An 18,701-nucleotide genomic window follows, 5' to 3' on the forward strand; every position below is an offset into this window, starting at 1 on the left:
GCTGTGAGCAAGTAGAAATGCGAAGAACCCAGTTTGCATTCTGAGTGGTAGTTTATTCCCTCCCTCCCCGCCGGCTATAAAGCCTGTTCCCATGAGATCTTGCCAAGTATAGTTTTGTTCTGGTGATATTTAAAAAGCAAACAAATTAAAATGTGACTTCTTCCAATTGCTTTCCCCCCCTCCTCTTTCTCTCCGTGCAGCCAATGCCATCAAGGTCATGTCCTCCAAAAACCAATCCATTTCCGACTTGGACAAAGAGTTGTACATTTGCACCCTCCGTCAGAATGTCAAACTGCAAAACATTATGCTGCCGCCTACGCTAAAAGGTGAGGTCCTGAGCCTGATGTCTCCAGCCAGAGGAGGCCCCATATTTCTGTTGGCTAAGGGCAGCCGTTGAAGGAGGCCTGGGAGCATGCATGCTGCAGACAGCACAGGTTTGAACTCCGGAGCAGAGCGGAGGAGTCTGGGCGTTATAGAACAGAGCAGTTCTTCGTGATAGGCCGGAAATCCGTGCAGTGGTTCCTCGCTCTCAGGTGGGGAGGGAGGCCATTCCGCCTCACTACAGGTGGGCAGTAATTAGTAGGTCTAGGGGACTCTGACTCGCGAAGAAGAGGGAGGGGGCAGGGCACAAGAAGTCCACAGCCTCCTGGGTAGGGCAGAGCAAAAGCAGGCAAGTGCAGGCTGGGGGGAGGGGATTGGCCGCAGGGGATAGGGTGACCTGGGACTATCCTGCACAGGGTACCTAACAGTGGCGGGGATCCTGCCAAAACAAGCTAACCCATTCTCTGGCAGAAAAAACCCAGAGTAGAGTCTGGTTACCCTGAGCCTCTTCCTACTGCAGTCTGGGTCTAGAGCTCTGGAATCCAAAGATCCCCTGTCTCCTTGGGGTAGTTGGCCACTGGCAGTCCCCACAGCTGCTTGGAGCATTTGTCCAATGGTGGTCCTGGTGGCTCCTTGGAGTACCTGTCTGTCTCCTCCGACCACAGAGTGAAGATCCACTCAGAGCCTCGCCTGGGATCCTGTTGACATCCCAGCTGGCTGGAAGAGACATCTGCTCCTTCCAGTGCTCCAGGCCCACCTGGGGCCTGTGGCTCTCCTTTTATACTTCCTGTCCTGCTCTGGAACTTCCAGTGAGGGGGGCAAACATCCTAGCTGTCAGGATGGTTTAACACTGGAAGAAATTGCCCAGGGAAGTTGTGGAATCTCCATCACTGGAGATATTGAAGAGCAGGTTGGACAGACACCTGTCAGGGATGGTCTAGGCAGTGCTTGGTCCTGCCAGGAGGCCGGGGGACTGGACTCGATGACCTCTCAAGTTCTCTTCCAGTTCTAGTGGTCTATGGTTCTGTGCTAGTCAATTTAGCTCCACCCACCAAGGGAAGTAGAGTGATCCCTCACTTTTCAGCTTGGAAGGAGCCCACTCCCCCTCTGGACAGTCTTGGAGGTTGTATTGTAAAAGCTTCTCTCCTCCTTTTGCCCCATCTAGTCCCTGAAGACTCCGGTCTGCTCTTGGGGGTCATACCAGCCTCCAGTCTAGTAGTCAGGACAGTAGCATGGGAGCCTCAAGCAGTGGAGTCCTGACGCTGGTCTAGGAAGCCACTTTCTGACTTGTTAAAATGACAGATGATTAAGCATGAATATAAACCTGTGTTTCTTAAATTTTTTAAGATGGAGGAACACCAAACAAAAGGTTTTTTTAAGAGGAACACCAAGGACTTTTTTTTTGTGCTCAACAAAAAGAGGCTGGGGAAAAGTTATTGAGCAAAAAAAAAAAAAAAATCAGGGGAAAGTTATTCAGGGGGGGAAAAATCGCCTGTCCCTTTAAGGGCAGCCATTTTGAACTCTGTTGTTCTCCGCGGCACACCTCCGACTGCCTCACCGCACACCGGTGTGCCACGGAGCACAGTTTAAGAAACACTGCTATAAACCCAACCCTCCTAATCCAGTCTACGGTCAAATCCAGTTATCGAGCAGTCGTGGTGGATCCTGGATCAACTCCTGGGCAAAACAAATCCAGTGAGTGAATTCCCCATGACTGCCCATTATCTGTAGTGGCTGGTGAAGGCAGGTTCCAGAAGAGACCACTGAGGAGTTGGCTTCCTCAGGTCAGTTCATCTGCAGGGTAAAAAGGACAGGATCCAGACAGAGCATCCATGCTCCCAATGGGAAAGCTAACCAGTGCAATCTTATTGTCTCGGTCTCCAAGGAGCACCCATTGGTGATTTACCAGATGACTTGGTTTGGCAGGCATTGCCCTGGCTGAGTTGGACAACATGAGTCCGTCGGAGCAGATGGTAGTGAAGTGCGCAGCTGTCATCGGACTGACTTTCACGACTGATCTGCTGTTCCATATCCTTCCCGAATGGACCAAGCGGAAGATGAACCAGACGCTCGCAGCCCTGGTGGAGTCCCACGTCTTCAGGTGTTTTAATAAAAGAAAGGAATCCCAGAGTTCGCAAGCACAGGACATCTCCTCCTCGGAGTTATTTGTGTATCCCGGGACTGTGAGATCAACTGGGCATGAGTCAGGTAGGGTGGAGCTGAGTGCGCAGACACCCCCCGCTCCATGTCTGTGTTCCGGGCGCTGTTTCCAGAGTGCTCTGTGACTCCTGGTGAGCCGGCATAAAGTGCCAGGGCTGCCTCTGGTAGCCATGGACTGAACAGATCAGTCGGGTTTTTTGCCTGTAGTTTTCTGTAATTGCTTGCCCCTGAAATGGCTCCACTTCGACTGCTGCAGCCTACCCAGCGGAATCTCGCGTCGCTCTTTGAAATAAACCCCCAAGAGGCATGTTTCAGGGTGCCCATTGATGCGTTTTTCTTTTTTAAATTCTATACAAAAAATCCCTTGGTGGTTGAAGCATTGGGAGCGCTGTTGTAAGGTCACCTGCTGGGGTGACTCTAGAGAGAGGCAGTTGAGCCCAGGGGATAGAGAACTGACCTGGAAACGTAAACTCGACTTCTGCCTCCGCCATTAACCTGCTGTGTGGCCTTGGGCAAGTCATTTCACCTCTCTGTGGTTCACTTTCTCACCCTCTCCCCCCCCCCCCCCCCGGGTGTCTGACTGCTGGTTAGATTATAATCTCATCGGGGCAGAGCCTGTCTTTATTTTGAATTCAAAGGAACCCTGAGTTCCGTAGAGATCTCTGTTGAGTTACTTTAGTACAAATGATAATTAGCACAACGTGGCAGCTTATACACTAAAGCACTAAATTAACCACTATTTATAGTCATTCCAAAAACCCTGTCGGGATGAATAGAGGATAAATAGGTGATAAAGCCGGCTGCTGTGGGCTCATATGTCTTACCCAAAGTTTTTATTTTGTTCTGTTCTCTTGGGTGCTTCACCTCAATTGCACCAAACCCTTCCTATGGTGTCTAAGGGCTTGTCTACACACAGGCTGGTACCCGGCACTGATTCATGTCTTCTGTTGTTTTGGTCAAGTCCGGCACCAACAATAGGCACAGGAAGTTATTTTGCTGCCCACTGGGGTACGTGTAACCAAGCAATGAGAATCCATATCCACCCACTCGCTGTGGCACTCTGCCGCACCCCCACCCTCGTTGGTGGCTGGCCAAATCTGGAATTTGAGGAGTCTGCTACACCCATGGCTAAGGGGTGCATTGTTCACTCAAGCAGTAACATCTCCTGTTGCCCAAAAACTTGTCACCTGGTTGCACCCCCTCCCAGACTCATGTTACAGGAAGTCTGGACCTTTCTGTATGTGCTGGGGCTGGGCCAGCCTCCCGCAATGACAGTCACGCCCAGAATTCTCATCCTCAGCTAGGTCTCGGTGCGGTGCCCAGGGAAACTGAGGCACACACACAGGGTTACCACAGGGCAGCAGAAATCACCTGCAATGTAACAGAGTGAATCCAGTCCCTGCGTGGCCACAGCAATGGTTGCGGAAGAAGCGGTGCCTTGTGTGCTAAATCCACGTTCTCTTTCAGATATCCGCTCGTCCGTGTACAACCGCATCAAGCTGGAGCAGCTGGTGATGCAGTGCGGGGCCATGGCGTTCTGCACGCCGCTGCTGCAGGAGGCGGCCTACGAGGTCTGGCTGAAGAGCCAGAAGAAAGCCTTGCATCTCAAGTGCATTAGCTACCTCGAAGGGCAGGCCCACAAGTGCCGGCGCTGCGGGGAAGGGGACTTCATCGCCTTCCACCGCCACACCGTGGAGACGCTGCTGGAGAGCATCGAGTCGCAGGAAACCATTTCGGAGCTGCACACGGAATACCCGGTCAGCGAAGCAGCCTCCATGATCATCCGTGAAACCCTGAGGAAGCTCCACGCACCCTCCTTTGAAGGTAAATGGACGCGCGCGTTTCCCCAGCGCCCCCCCAACTGGGCTCCCCAAGGGACTGTGGAAGGCAGAATCTTACAATAAGGACACCTTCTGCTCTCATTATGCTTAGGTGCACCAGACACCTTTGCTGAGCCCCTTCTCCTCCACTGGCCCTGTTCGCGCCGCAACCCCTCCCACCCCAGGGGAAATCCAGAGGGGCATCCTGCCCCCCTGTCCACGCTCCTCCAGTCTCCTTATGTTTCCCTTTCCATGCCCCCTCATGTTTCTGCTCAGCCTGTGGGCCCAGGGGCAGGAGCTGACAGGCAGGAGCACTTTCTGGGCTGTGGTGGGGGCAGCGTGGGGCGACAGAGGTGTGGGGCAGAAGGACTTGGGGCAGGGAAGGAGGTGGCCAGGGCCCTGGCGATGAGCAGTTGGTGAGGTCGAGCGGGCCTGAGGACAGAACTTAGGCCAGCTGTGGGGGCGCTGAGGCGGGGGCAGCGAAGGAGCTGGGGTTGCAAGGAAGTGATCCAGGGAACTAGAGTGAGGTGAGAGGGGCAGAAGCACATGGCTGCCGTTTACAGGGTCTCTGGGTTGGGACATGGAGTCAGGGCCATCACTAGGGGGGTGTAGGACTTGGAGCAATCCTACCAGTGCTCCAGGTGTGGGGCCCAGACTAACCTGTGGCTGCAGGCTCTGCCCCTCCTCCGCTGTTCTGCCCTGCCCCTGGCCTGCCCCCTCGCCCTCCTCGCAATGCAAGCTGGGGGATTAGTGGGGGGCCTGGTGTGGACTGCACTCTCCCCGACAGCCTGCCCCACTCCACTGCCCGTCTCAGCCCGACGTGCTCTGCTTCTCCGCGGTGGCAGGAAGTGGAGCGCCCCGGGGCCAGTGTGCTCTGCTGGGACGGGAGGGTGGAGCAGGGTAAAGCGGAGCAGGTTGCCAGGTCGCTCTGGCTCCCACTGCCATGATGTGTGGGGGTGACCCCTGCTGCCGCCTCGCTCTAGCCCCCCAGGTAATCCTCCAGGCCACCCTGGGCCCCGTCCATAGAACTGTTGAGGCCTCTGCCGCAGGGCCCGTCAAAGCGCAGGGCCTGGACCCTCCCACCTGCCACCGAGGAAGCGGCTGCACCGTGGACTTCGGCCCCCTCAGAAGGGGGGAGAGCCGAATGTGACACAGTTGGAGGGCCGTGACCTGCAGAGGGCGCTGTGCTCTTTGGGGCCACACACGTCCTGAGGCAGATGTGGCAGCCACCACACGAGGGCGCACTGGCAAACTGAGCTAGTTCCCAGGACGACCAGCAGGGGGTCAGGGCGGCGAGTCGAACTTTATCACAGACCGTCTTTGTGTTCTCTGTCGGTCCGGCGCCTGGTGCAACGGCCCCCTGGCTTCCGCTGGCCCTGGCCACGCACATAGCGAGGCGGAGTGGTTCTAAAGCTGTTCATAAACATCGGTCTCTCTCTCCAAGGGACAAAGAGGAAAGTGGCGACTGCTAAGGCTGTCCTAGCCAGCACAAGCTCCCCTGAAATTGTCCAGAGGATAAGTGAAGGTAAAACAGCCCATTGCATGCAGAACTTACCGTGAGCGGGAGGGGGCCAGGCAAGACCACCAGCTAAACTCCAGAGAGCGGCAGGAGAGGAAGCGGGAGGGAATGGGAAGTGGCTGCTGAGGGAAAGAGAGTGAGTGAAATAATAGGGTGAAAGGATGAGAGAGAAAACACAACCTCCCCCGCCACCAAAGAGGGAGGTTTGGAGAGTGGGGAGGGTCTGGCGAGTGGCGGGGGAGTGTAGTACTAATAGCACAGCCTCACCGAGGCTGTGTCTAGACTGCACTCTTATGTGGGAAAAAGAGGAGCTATTTGCGCCATACAAATGATGTATCTTTTTTTGATTGAATTTCAAAAGAGGCTTTTTCGAAACTTGGCGCGTCTACGTGGCTGTACACGTAGAGCGAGGTTTACAGGCATGGCACAAAGCCCCTCTGTTCCTTCAGAAAAGGGTTCGAAAAAGCGGACTCGTTCCTTGGCTGCGTCGTTGCTTTTTCGGGATACTTCTGGTAACCCGAGAAAGCAGCGCAATCTAGACGTAGCCCTAGTGGGCCACCCTCCTGCCTGGCAATCACCTGGCACCAGGGCCTTTTCTTTGGCCCCATCAGACAAAGTGGTTTTTACCCCCAAAAGCTTATTTCCAGATAAATCTGCTAGTCTTTAAGTTGCCGCAGGACTCCTCTTTGCGTTTGCCAAGGACTTCCTACAGTATTTATGCTACACCTTTCACCGACATGGCGTTTAAGAGTTTGTACGTGGCAGGATTACTCCCCCACCAACGAAATGCAGCCACCTCTGGGGCGGAATACTACACCTGCTCTGTATCAGCAGCGTAACCCAACAGGTGTTTGGAGGAGGAGCCGGGAAGAATAATTATTTCCAAGGACATCCGGAAGGGGGCTTGTGGAGCCAAACGTACATTGCTGCAATTAGGCCAGGACGATCAGGGTTGTGATGTCTAACTTTAAAGAAAAACGCTGTGGAAATTGTCACAAGCATAATTGGTCAGCACCTGAGATTAGCGTGTCATCCCCTCGACAGTCGTACCGTGCTGCTGAGGGTCCCTTTGCAGAGAGAAATGACTGGGCTATTTAGGTTGTCAGGTACAAAAGAACAGAAAAGAAAATGGCTGATGTCCAATGACAAATCTATTGGGACAGAAGCCACTTTCCTGGAAGCAGCCCTGTCGTTCTCAGCAGGGTTGCACTGATGGACTGCTGGGGGAGTTGCGAGAAAAGCTCATCACGTTCACTTTCCAATGTGCAAAGGCAAGTGATGGCTCAAAGGCACTTTTCTTTTGTTCTTTTTCCTGTTAAACAGGTCCACAAATGGCTCAGCTCATTGCACCCAAAACACCATCCTCTGCAATTTTGACGACACCCAGTGCTGGTAAAGTTTCTTCTCTCTGCAGGCAGCATGTACCAGAACCTATTGTCTTGAACAAAGGATGTGTGTGGCAGGCATCCGATTCCTTAGATCCCCGTTTTCCCTTGTTTTCTTAATTTCAGAGACCAATGCTTCTTCTTTCTCCAAGGACTTCTTAGAACCACAAGACATTAAGAAAGGTAAAGGCCTGCGTTTATTCCTGGAATGTAAGAGCTCAGCCACAGGCTGAGCCAACACAGCAGTGAGAAATTAAAGACCAAATCCAAGCTTGACTCTAACAGCTTCTAACTGAAAGAGTGCGGTGCGTGTCTCACTCCAGTCATAGCTCTATCGGCTATAGGACTGCCACTGGTTTCAAAGGGGGCTGCATCTTTGTAACGGAGAGCCAAATGTCACCCCTCAGCATCAGCTAGCAGCATCAGCTAGTAGCCTTACAAATCCAGGGTTGAAAAATACTGTTAAAAAGAAAGCAACAAACTGAAGTGGGTGAATAGAAGGAACTGAATGTCTCCCCCTTCCCTCTGTCTCTAGCTACAAACCTTACAGTGGAACATCTGTACTGCTGCAGCTGCACTGATCTAAGGTCTTGGGTAGCCGCTCTATGCTGGCAGGAGAGAGCTCTCCTGTTGGCATAATTAAACCACCCCAACGAGCAGCAGTAACTGTGTCGACAGGAGATGATCTCCCACCGACTTCATGCTTTCCATACCGGTGCTTTTGTTGGTGAAACGTACGGTGGGGGATTTTTTCATGCCCCCAACTGACAGAAGTTTTGCTGATAAAAGCGCTAGCATAGCCAAACCCTAAAAAGCTGCACTGAAAAGAATCTGGAAGAGTTTGACGAAGTCCTTTAGGAGCTAGCAGGTTTGGGCAAAATCCCCACCTGGATTAGCTCATCTATTGGCGTAAATGGGGGTCGCTGTGCCGACATCAGTGGAGCTAGGTTGATTGGCGCCAGCAAAGGACCTGGCCCAGAAGTAGTGCATGTTTCTCCCCTGGAAGCTGTTGGCATTTTGAGGATATCTGGGCGGGTGGGTGGGGTTCTTCCCATTAACTGCGGCCTATGGAGTGGCCTGATCTGGCCCATGCTAAGTTGCAGTGAAGACTTTCCTGGTGTCATGGCAACACTGTAAATAGCTGCCCCGCAGCACCTTTGAATTTGATCTCGTAATCTTAGTGCTAGAGAAGGGTAAAAGGCGGCTCCTGTTCCAGGACATGTGATGACGCACTGAACTGGTGGTTGGTTTTCTTTCCAGAGACCCTAAAGGCACTAAAGAAACACAAGATGTTGCCAGAGGACATTAAGTACGGGAGCAACCTCTTCCTTCACCAGACCGTTTTACAAAGCAATAGATTCCTAGGGGCTCCAGAGGTTGTGAGTGGCATAGATGGGTCTGGCTGCTGTCTGGCGGGGCAGGCGTTATCCGGTGGGGGGGTGAGATACCCATGGAGGCTGCTCTCTTAGCATGGAGCAGCCCTTTGGGAATTTCACTTAGCACCCCATGTATCTGTGGCACAGTGGGACCAGAGCAGCAGCCCCTGATTTCTACAGCAGCATCCATCTACCCTCGCGGGGAAGTGCCCACGCACACTTCTTCCCTCACCCCATCGCTCACAGCTGAACGTTCTTGCAGTAGAATCTGTCCATGAACGTGGGATTTTTATGACACCCTCTGGGTGGTCTCACTCCACACCCCAGACCTTGTTGTCTGCCCAGCCTGGCCCACAGCTCCCTTCCCCCGTGGCTGCCAGGGAAGCGGGAAGCTGGGCCAGACTGGGGCAGAAGCTGAGGTCTGGGGTGTGGCTCAGTTTCTCAGACCTTGGCTGTTGTGCTCCGCTCATCCGCCTGTGCTGACGCTAGTTCCGCTGGCTTGGTGGTAGAGCGCTCCAGCTCTTCAGAGGAGGCCTTGTCACCAGTGCACTGTCTGCAGGGAAAGCCAAGGGTCCTCTGAAGCACCTCGCAGCACGGCTTTCCTGAGGACTCACCGAAGGCAGATCTACTGGACACTTACCTAAAAAAGAGCTACCGGTTTTCTGGGAGAAATCCATGCTAAAAAGAGCTGCTTTCTGCATCCTCTATAAACAGGCAGGCTGCTCATGTACAGGTACCACTGGTGCCAAAGATCTCTGCTCCGACTCAGGAAAGACAGATAGACATGAAAGCCCCATATTGTCCAGGCAAGCTACGGTTTCCAGGCCGGCTGCAGATGAGCCAGGGGTGTGAGATTCAGCTCAAGCAAGTGTTTAGGTCACAGTGAGGTAGTGGGGATGGCTCCCACCGTCCTCTTGCAGCGCTGCTGTTCAGTCAGGTGCATTTTAGCAGCGTGTGTGCTCGGATTTCTCTCAGGTGGGGTGAGTGACAGGAAGCGCGCCAGGCTGTCCTGGGGCTGTTCTGTGGAGGAAGGTTCCATGGAATTCCCTTCTGGAGTGAGGCAGAGAGAGGGCAGCATCCGAGCCACAAGCGCAGAGTCCCAGGGCTGGCCAACACCACAGGCTTGTGCCAAGTGGGGAGGGCTGGGTTCCCCACTGTAATGATGTTGGGATCTCAGTTTTCATTTATAAGGAGTTTGTTTCCAGCCCTGCCCCTCCACCCCCAAAGGCCATGAGACTCCAATGGGTGGGCTGTGCCAAGAGCCCCACATGGCTTTAATCTTGCCCTGCCTAGCAGAACACCATCATCTTCCCCTGAACAGTGCGCGAGAAGGCACAAGAGGGAGGGGGTCAGAGAGCACCATCCCCTAGCGCAGGAGAACAACATAAAACAGCATCGGGGGATTGGAACGCTGGATTCTCCCCCGCGTGCCCACCAGACGAGCCTTGTGACCCGGGAATCCTGCCCTTTCTCTGCCTGCCGTCTTGTCTCTGGCCAGAGCTGAAGAGATGGAGAAGGAGTTTCTGGAGGGGCTGGACGAGATCATCCAGCAGTCTGACAAGGGCCGGGAGAAGATCCGGCACTTGGGATCCTGTGAATGTGAAGAGATCGTGGAGTCCGTCTTTGTGCCCCTGGCCCGGCACTGCATGGCGAGGGGAGACTACGCCAGAGCCTTGTATTTCTTGCTGGAGTGTGCGGCGGCTTATTTACATCTGTCGAACAACTACATGGTGAGCTGCTTTGCCCCCTTGGCCCTGACATCCGTGTCAGTTCAGGCACGCCTCCATGGTCTCCCTCTGACTTTGCCCCATTTTAGCAGGCTGTCCCGATTTCCCCGAGGAGCCAGCATCCTTTGGTTCTTTCCCAATGGCCGTGTTAGGCCTACGTCTTCTTTGTCTTCCCTTCCTATTTTGCCAGAGAAGCTGAGCTAAGGAGCAGAATTTTAGTGTCACAGATGTAGCACATGGGAGTTTACAAGCAAAATTCTGGGCTACGTTTAAGTGCCCCTTTTGACCCGCGTAGTCAGTCAAAAGTTGGGATCCTCTGAGTTGTTTCTGTTAGAAGGAGAAACTGAGTCAGGCCTTGCAGTGATGCAATCCTCTTTATTTACAACATTCTAGTTCCCCGAACACTCTAGGAATCCAATAGCTGGAGACAGTTAATTGCACATAGCTCCACTCCCCTTTCCAGACAGCTCTGCCCACACACGCTCTCACCTTTCTCTCTGGGTAACAAGTTCTTTCGCAGTCATCCTTGGCTTTCTTCTGCCCTCTCTCCTTCCCGTGCGCCAGCGGGGGGGGGGGGGGGGGGGGGGGGCCGGGTAGGAGACACGGAGCTGCCTCCGCCTGTACAGATGGGATTCCCCTGGCCATCTCCCGGAGCAGGCTGGGGAATCCAGCCCTCTCTCTTCAGCAGGTGGCGGGGTTGGAGAGGCGTGCGTTGCCAGGGGTGTCCCATTCATCTCTGCACTTTGCTTTGTTTAAGGCTTTTAGCAATTTGAATATAGCAGAGAATCTGATCAAATCGGTGGATTTCAAAGCGACTGTAATTAACCCGTTTGAGGAAGCCACCTTCTGCAGCCTGAAGGGTGAGGTAAAGAGACAGCAAGGCCCTGAGGAATCTCTTTGGGTATCTAGTCGGGATCATGCATGGAAGATGATTGCAGGTTTCCTGCGTCTCCCTCCTGTGTCCGTACAACCTCACCCAGAACTGAAAGTCCAGACTGCTGGACAGGCTCACATGCCCCCTTGGCTTAGGTAGCACCGCTGTGCTGCCTCTCCCAGCTCAATTCATTAAAGGGTGGAGGTCACAACAGTTTCAACGAGATTTAACCAACCCACTTCCTACCTCCGCCTTGGCTCCAGCATCGATGTCATGCTAGAAAATGGCATCAAAACGCGCCGTTGATTGCTAATTTTAGAAACCGTCTTTGTCTCCCTTTCCCTTCCTCTCTGCAGGTCTGTTATAACATGGGCCAAATGAATTTGGCCAAGAAATTTATCAGGAGGGCTTTGGTTTTACTCAAAAGAAGATTCCCATATATCTTGATTGGAGTCGTCTTTAAGACTGTGCTGGAGGCGTCAAAGCATGCGTCTCACCAGAAGAAGCCGTTCTTGTTTACTCGCTCTCGAGGGTAGGAAGTAGAACCGGAGTAACACCTAGCTGGGTGGATTTCATCTTAGTCCCTGGTTGGCAGTTAGATCTTGATCCGGCAGACACTTAAGCACATGCTTAACTTGAAGGGTGTAACGCTCGTGCTTCAAATTAAGCATGTGAAGGGTGGGGGCTTTAAAGCCTGGTGTTCACATACTGAGGCTACATCTAGACGGCAGCGCTTTTCTGCGATACAGGAGGTATCCCAGAAAAGCAATGACGCAGCCCAGGAACGCGTTCGCTTTTCTGAAAAAATTTTCAGAAAAGCAGATGTGTTCTTTCGCTATCCCTGTAAACCTCGTTCTACGAGGGAGAAAGGAGGGCTTGAAAGACGAGGTTTTTCCTGAAATTTGGCACCGTGTAGATGCGCCAAATTTCAGAAAAGCCTCTTTTGAAAGAAAAGTGGAAAAATATACGCAAATTGCGGTTCACAACTTGCATATCTTTTTCCGACTTTTCTTTGTAGTCTAGACATAGCCTTAGCGAAGGAGGAATTACAGGTACTTGCATTCCCAAGAGAAGAGAACTTTAAAGCAAGGCTTTTTCATACGGTTGATGGATTTCCATTCCAAATGTCTAATGAGTGTGCAGTCCTCCCACACTCTCCTCCGTCTCCCCCCGAGACAGCTTGGGCAGGGCCTCCGGCCAGGGTCTCCTCCCTCAGTCACCCGCCTCCCTCTTGCTTTCCCCACCTCTTGCCCCAGACCCCTCATTCCCTCCGCCCCAAACAGCCTCCCACCCTGTCTCTTTCCTCTCCTCCAGCCCTCCCGGCGTCTCTTCCTTTCGCCCAAGCCCACCCGCCCCGAGAGTCCCCCAAGCATTTCTTCCCAGCTTGTGGGCTTCAATGAATAAATCGCAGGCCAGGTCCCCCTGGGAGCCCACGACTCCAGCGCCTGGGACTTAAGAAAAAAACCAAATGTCATGGGAGTTGACAGCCTGACTTTCCCCAGGTCCCCCTCACAGCTGCCCCCTCTGGTCCTGCGCCCCCCGCCCTCTGCCGGCTTGCGGGATGGTGGGGGAGAAGCGGCTGCTCCAGCCAGCGCTGTTCCCTCAGGCTCTGGCCATGCCCCTTCTGTCCCCCTCCTCAGACAGAGCTGGCAGGGGGCTACAATTGCTTATCCCACCTGGCTGGAACCTAACAGCTGACCTGTGGAGGCCAGGGAAGGGGGGCGAGTTCTCAGCATTGCTGCAGAACGCACCCTCTTGTGCTGCCCCTCCCACAGCCAGACAAAGTGGGGGGAGCAGATATCTCCTCTCCTACCCCATCCCCACCCTACAGTACCACCCTCCACCCACTGAGCCTCCCCCGACTGGTACCCCGTCATCCTCCTGCTACCTCCTGCTGCCCCGAACCTTCCCTGGCTCTGCTCCTCGGAGGAGGGGGAAATGTGCTGCTCAGGATTCCCCCCCCCCATTTAATTAGTAGTGGCAGCGAGATCCTTGTGCTGCTGTGAGCTGCTCCTCCTGAAGCTGCCTCTTGCGTGACAGGGAGAAGAAATTAGCTTTCCTGTACCAGCAGAGCCACTGCCTCTCCTTACTGTGGCAACTCTTCAGCCTGGACACGGCCACCAACAGCAAGAAGTTCTGTCGCCTGGCGGCGCTCATGAAGGTGAACTCGGCGGAGGAATCGGGGGACGAGAGCCAGGTGGGTCCAGGCAACCCTCTCTCCAGCCCCAAAGAGGAGGGAGGAACCGGCAGCACTGGAAGGAACTGTGGTGGCAGAACGTCTCCTACCCCACGGGGTTATTGATGAGGTGGTGAAGGCGAGGACTTTCACAGGGTTCACAAAAGAGCTAGATAGATTCATGGAGGTCCCTCACCTCTGTTTGTCTGGAAATGGGTGACAGGGGAGGGATCACGTGAGGATTCCCTGTTCTGTTCACTCCCTCTGGTACATTTGGTGTTGGCTGCTGTTGGCAGACAGGCTATTGGGTAGCCTGAAAGTAGGAATAAGAGATCCTCCGGAAAAGGGCTTATTTTCCGGAGAATCACGTCTAGACTGGCGCTTTTCTCCGGCTTATTCCCAAGCTGGAAAAAAGCGGCAGCCATGTAAATGCAAATGCCGTGAGGGATATTTAAATCCCCCGTGGATTTGCAATTGCGATGTGTCTCATTAGCATCCCTTTTCCGGAAAGGGATGCCAATGTAGACACAGCCCTTATGTTTAATGGTCTGTGTTGCAAGAGAAAAAGGAGCAAAGAAATGTAGGGGTTCTGGTTTATCCCTGTGTCCCTTTTGCACCTACACCAGATAATGATCCAGTCAGTTTTAGACTCTTGTGTTTTTTCTCTTGTTTGGGACATTTTAGATCATTTCATCCTATACGGAATTCTCACTCTGCTGCCAGATGATGGGCTACCAGGATGAATGGATGAAATACGAGCTAATGGCCATCCAGCGTAGCTCTCACCTCCAGGTTATCGGAGGCGGGCTATTAACAACAGTTAAATTAGCACAGTCATTGGCCTATATGAAGCTCTGTTTGGGAAACCTGCCCCTGTCTATTCAGTTAGGTAAGTCTGCTTTCACCATACGTGGTGAAGAGGAGGCCTTCGTGCTAAGGGAGAGACACTTAATATGCTTGTTTTTCTCCACAGGCTATCGAGCCCATGAGATGTGTGTGCGTCTGAAGAAACCCAAGCTGGACTGCCTGGTTCTCTGCATGCTCTTCGAAGCTCTCTTTCTGAGCATCAGGTATGGTGCAAATCAATCTTCCCTTGTGGATGGGCTAAGGAGAACAGTGCGTGGAAAAGAAATCTAATAGGGAACTGCGGGAGGTAGATGGGGGATCAGTTTTTCCTAGCAATGGATCAAGTGTACTTGTCAAATTCATTCCCTGCAAACTGTCATGAATTTTCAAAACAAAAAAATTGTGATTTATTTAGGGCCTGCCTTAAACATAAGGACGGCATTCTTAGTGACACTGGGGTTCCGCAGGGGTCTGTTTTGGGACCGGCTCTGTTCAATATCTTCATCAACGATTTAGATATTGGCATAGAAAGTACGCTTATTAATTTTGCAGAGGATACCAAGCTGGGAGGGGTTGCGACTAATCTGGAGGATAGGGTCGTAATTCAAAATGATCTGGACAAATTGGAGAAATGGTCTGAGGTAAACAGGATGAAGTTTAATAAAGACAAATGCAAAGTGCTCCACTTAGGAAGGAACAATCAGTTTCACACATACAGAATGGAAAGTGACTGGGAGTCACTGCAGAAAGGGATCTAGGGGTTATAGTGGACCACAAGCTGAATATGAGTCAGCAGTGTGATGCTGTTGAAAAAAAAAATCAAACATGATTCTGGGATGCATTAACAGATGTGTTGTGAGCAAGACACGAGAAGTCATTCTTCCGCTCTACTCTGCGCTGGTTAGGCCTCAGTTGGAGTATTGTGTCCAGTTCTGGGCACCGCATTTCAAGAAAGATGTGGAGAAATTGGAGAGGGTCCAGAGAAGAGCAACGAGAATGATGAAAGGTCTAGAGAACATGACCTATGAGGGAAGGCTGAAAGAATTGGGTTTGTTTAGCTTAGAAAAGAGAAGATTGAGGGGGGACATGATCGCCGTTTTCGGGTATTTAAAAGGGTGTCACAAAGAGGAGGGAGAAAACTTGTTCATCTTGGTCTCTGAGGATAGGACAAGGAGCAATGGGCTTAAACTGTAGCAAGGGAGGTTTAGGTTGGACATTAGGAAAAAGTTCCTGTCAGGGTGGTGAAACACTGGAATAAATTGCCCAGGGAGGTTGTGGAATCTCCATCTCTGGAGATATTTAAGAGGAGGTTAGATAAATGTCTATCAGGGATGGTCTAGACAGTACTTGGGTCCTGCCGTGAGGGCAGGGGACTGGACTCGATGACGTCTCGAGATCCCTTCCAGTCCTAGTGTTCTATGATTCTATGATTACCTGGTTTGGTTCTGTCGTTATAACCACATGCCCTGCCCACTGAAGTCCCTGGAATTTGACAAGTAAACGTTGTCAATGGCAAGGAAAATATGTAAAAGATCACAGTGTGGGGGTAGTTTCTTGCTTCCCAAGTTCTCCATGGCAGTGTGATTTACCCAGGGCCCGACTTATGGTGCCCTGCCTGGCTGCCCAAGGAGGAGGTGGAGGTTTAATACTGAGCAGTCCCTCGGAGCGCTTACTGTGAATTACCATCAGTTAGAACAATATGCCTTGTAGAGAAGGAGGTGGAAGGCACATTATGAGCGTGACCAAGGACCTCCGTGGTCTGTAGAGCCTGGGAGAGGGGGAGTGAAGAAGTCTGGACTAAGTCTGGCTTTGGCTGGGACTCAACGCCCGGCCCTGTGTAAGTGGGCCCACCTTAGCATGGCCCTGCTCGGATCTCACAGCCGCTGGCTCCCCGTGCCGGGACATGGGAGATCTATCCCTGTCCTGCCTCTTCTTTTTCTGAGGCACGGGTGGCTGGGATTGGTGCCTGCACACCAGTCCCGTGCCATGGTCATGCGGTGCTGGGATGTCTTGTCCTTGCTCGGCACCGGGGCACTCCACAGCAGCAATGAAGTGCTCGGCGCTGGGTCCGAAGACCCCTGTTCTGATTGGGATTGCAGTGCCGCTTCCCTGGGAATGACCTTCAGCCGCTGAGCTCCGTTTCTTAAAGACCTAGGTCTGAGGGTCTTACAAACTGAGCCGCGATCCCTTTGATGGCTCTCGTCCAGACACTTTAAACATAACGTGTGTGGATCGCTCTTAGGCATGTGTCTGCCACGGGCCGCACGGGCTTTGAAGCCCAGTGACCTAGATGTGCCCAGTGTCAGGGACTAGAGGGAGAGAAGAACGACCCTCCCAAGAGAGAAACTAATGATTGACAAACTACTCCAATAAAACCATCTACAACTATCTACAGCTACTACCTATTAGCTATGCACTCTGAAGACACTAGTGGCTAATGGCTAGCACACTTGCAAAGACAAGCACCAAGATATTCCAGCTAACCGCCACTAGTGGTAAGAAGGAACTGGTGAAGGGGCGGGTTGGTGGGGCTCTGTATCGGGCACCCTGAAGGCGCCGCTCCAGGGGGCATCCAGGCTGACCCTATGGCTAGCTGCTAGGGGAAAAATCTTCTGGCTACGCTGCACGAGTGTGTGTGTACACACCTGAGTGGGATGGACAGGAACACGTCTCGAAGAACAAGAGTTACGAGATGGTACATAACTGATTTTCTTCCTGTCCCCAGCAGACTGGAAGAATGGTCTATTTCTTATTAGACATCCATTTACAACAGCTCTCTCTGGGCCACAATGCCTCCCTCAACACACCTGTTCCCACAACTGTTCCTTCTGCTGGGGCAGGTTTGTTTGCTGCGATAGGTGGGCCACCTGAATTCTATAAAGACTGCCCCTGGTGCTTTTTATGGTCAATACCAGCTGGAAAGGAAACCAGCTATCCCCAGGGGACCTTGCAGACACTTATATGCACACAGGGATACTTTGCACACCTGGGAAAGGCCACAAGGGAATGTCTCTATTCACTTGGGGTCTTGTCAGGCATCTTTGAGGCCCTCCTCCAGAAGTTGTTTCGCCGAAGATCCATGGAGAGAAAAATAGGATAGGTATATGAGTGGAATGATGGACAGAGGAGGAGACGTGGAAAGAGGAAAGGAAATGAAGGGGTAGAGGAGGAACACCCCAGGATAAAATGTGTTGTGCAGTAATGCTCCATGATATTTAGGTACCAAGACTGTGTGCGTGTGCTGAGCTGGCTGGAGGAGTTGGCCGTCGTGGAGGACAGAATCATCGGGATGGCTTGTTTCTTCTCTTACTGCTTAGAACTCTTGCTGTATGCTGGTGAGTACGGGGTGGAGAGGACAGCGGACAGTGGCATGCTTTGCAAAGACGCTCCTGGACAGGGACGGTCGCCGCGGCCACGCGGCCAAAAGTGGTGGTGCCGTTCCGGCATCTCGGTGGTGGTGACACTGATGTTGGTGCGTTTTTAGCGATGAGAGATGAAAGGGTTAACGGAAAAGGGGTTGTGGCTCCCAGGTGGGCGTGTTGATATTTGTGTGACCGTTGAAGCTGCTGGGATATTCTCATACAAATCTGGAACCTTATGCTTGGAGGCGGGAAGCTGTGATGTTGGCTTACAAACCACTCAAGGCTAACTGTGGGTTCTCAGACTTCACTCAGCTGGCATGGAGACATTCCGGACCTCTACCCCAATCTCCTTGCTCCTTGGAGCCCTCGGCACTCCCCACCTCTCCTGAAGTCTTGGGCTCACTGAAAACCTTGGCAGTACAAATACTGACTTGGCAAAAGCCCTCCCGGCAATGATGCAGTTGCACCAGCAAAAAAATCCTTTGGATGGGACAACTTATACCCGCCATGGTGAAGGGCATACGATGTAGTGGCAATTGTCCCTTTTCCAGTATGGCCGCATTTGGTCCTGCTTTGAGCAGGGGGTTGGACTAGATTTTGGTTGTCATTATTTGGCTTTTTCTCCTTCCCCAAAATTGGAAGAGTTTGAAACTCTCTTTCTCCTCGGTAGGTTAAAAAGGTCCTCTTTCAAAAGTACCTCTCAGAGACAGGGTATGTCTACACTACAGAGGTTTTTTTGGAAAAACATCTTTCAGCCCTGCTCTCCTATGAGCTCTGTGATAGGGCTTGGGCCACAACTATCGCACTGAAAAAAATCACCTTAAGCCTAGTGTCTGCACTTGGACCCTCTTTCAAGAGAGGGATGCAAATGAAGACATTCGAAATTGCAAATGAAGCCGGGATTTAAATAACCCGCACTTCATTTGCATATTCGCGTTATGGCGCTATTTCGAAATAACAGACACTGTTAAGACACGGTTATTTCAATAGAAAACCCTTCTCTCGAAGTAACTGGTAAACCTCATTGTATGAGGAGTAAGGGTTATTTCGAGAGAAGGGTTTTCTCTCGAAATAACCGCATCTTAACAGTGTGTGTTATTTTGAAATAGCGCCATAACGCGAATATGCAAATGAA

At 52.3% G+C, this 18,701-nt stretch overlaps 1 protein-coding gene across 5 annotated transcripts in view; it reads left to right on the forward strand.

Annotated features, from left to right (window-relative positions):
• Positions 1–18,701, forward strand: part of ADCY10 (adenylate cyclase 10) — a 52,968-nt gene that overhangs the window by 27,073 nt on the left and 7,194 nt on the right. For 4 of the 5 annotated variants that reach the window (XM_075936961.1, XM_075936963.1, XM_075936964.1 and 1 more), the window contains 14 exons: positions 201–326; positions 2,248–2,529; positions 3,949–4,305; positions 5,746–5,826; positions 7,144–7,212; positions 7,332–7,388; positions 8,466–8,514; positions 10,080–10,311; positions 11,066–11,173; positions 11,539–11,714; positions 13,223–13,379; positions 14,043–14,247; positions 14,332–14,428; positions 17,424–17,539. In XM_075936961.1, coding sequence (XP_075793076.1) covers positions 201–326; positions 2,248–2,529; positions 3,949–4,305; positions 5,746–5,826; positions 7,144–7,212; positions 7,332–7,388; positions 8,466–8,514; positions 10,080–10,311; positions 11,066–11,173; positions 11,539–11,714; positions 13,223–13,379; positions 14,043–14,247; positions 14,332–14,428; positions 17,424–17,539 — 2,112 coding nt within the window. The remainder of the gene's footprint in view (positions 1–200; positions 327–2,247; positions 2,530–3,948; positions 4,306–5,745; positions 5,827–7,143; positions 7,213–7,331; positions 7,389–8,465; positions 8,515–10,079; positions 10,312–11,065; positions 11,174–11,538; positions 11,715–13,222; positions 13,380–14,042; positions 14,248–14,331; positions 14,429–17,423; positions 17,540–18,701) is intronic. The other variant, XM_075936962.1, reaches the window with a different exon arrangement.

This window comes from Pelodiscus sinensis, chromosome 9, assembly GCF_049634645.1.
Source record: "Pelodiscus sinensis isolate JC-2024 chromosome 9, ASM4963464v1, whole genome shotgun sequence".
NCBI classification, from domain to species: Eukaryota; Metazoa; Chordata; order Testudines; family Trionychidae; genus Pelodiscus; species Pelodiscus sinensis.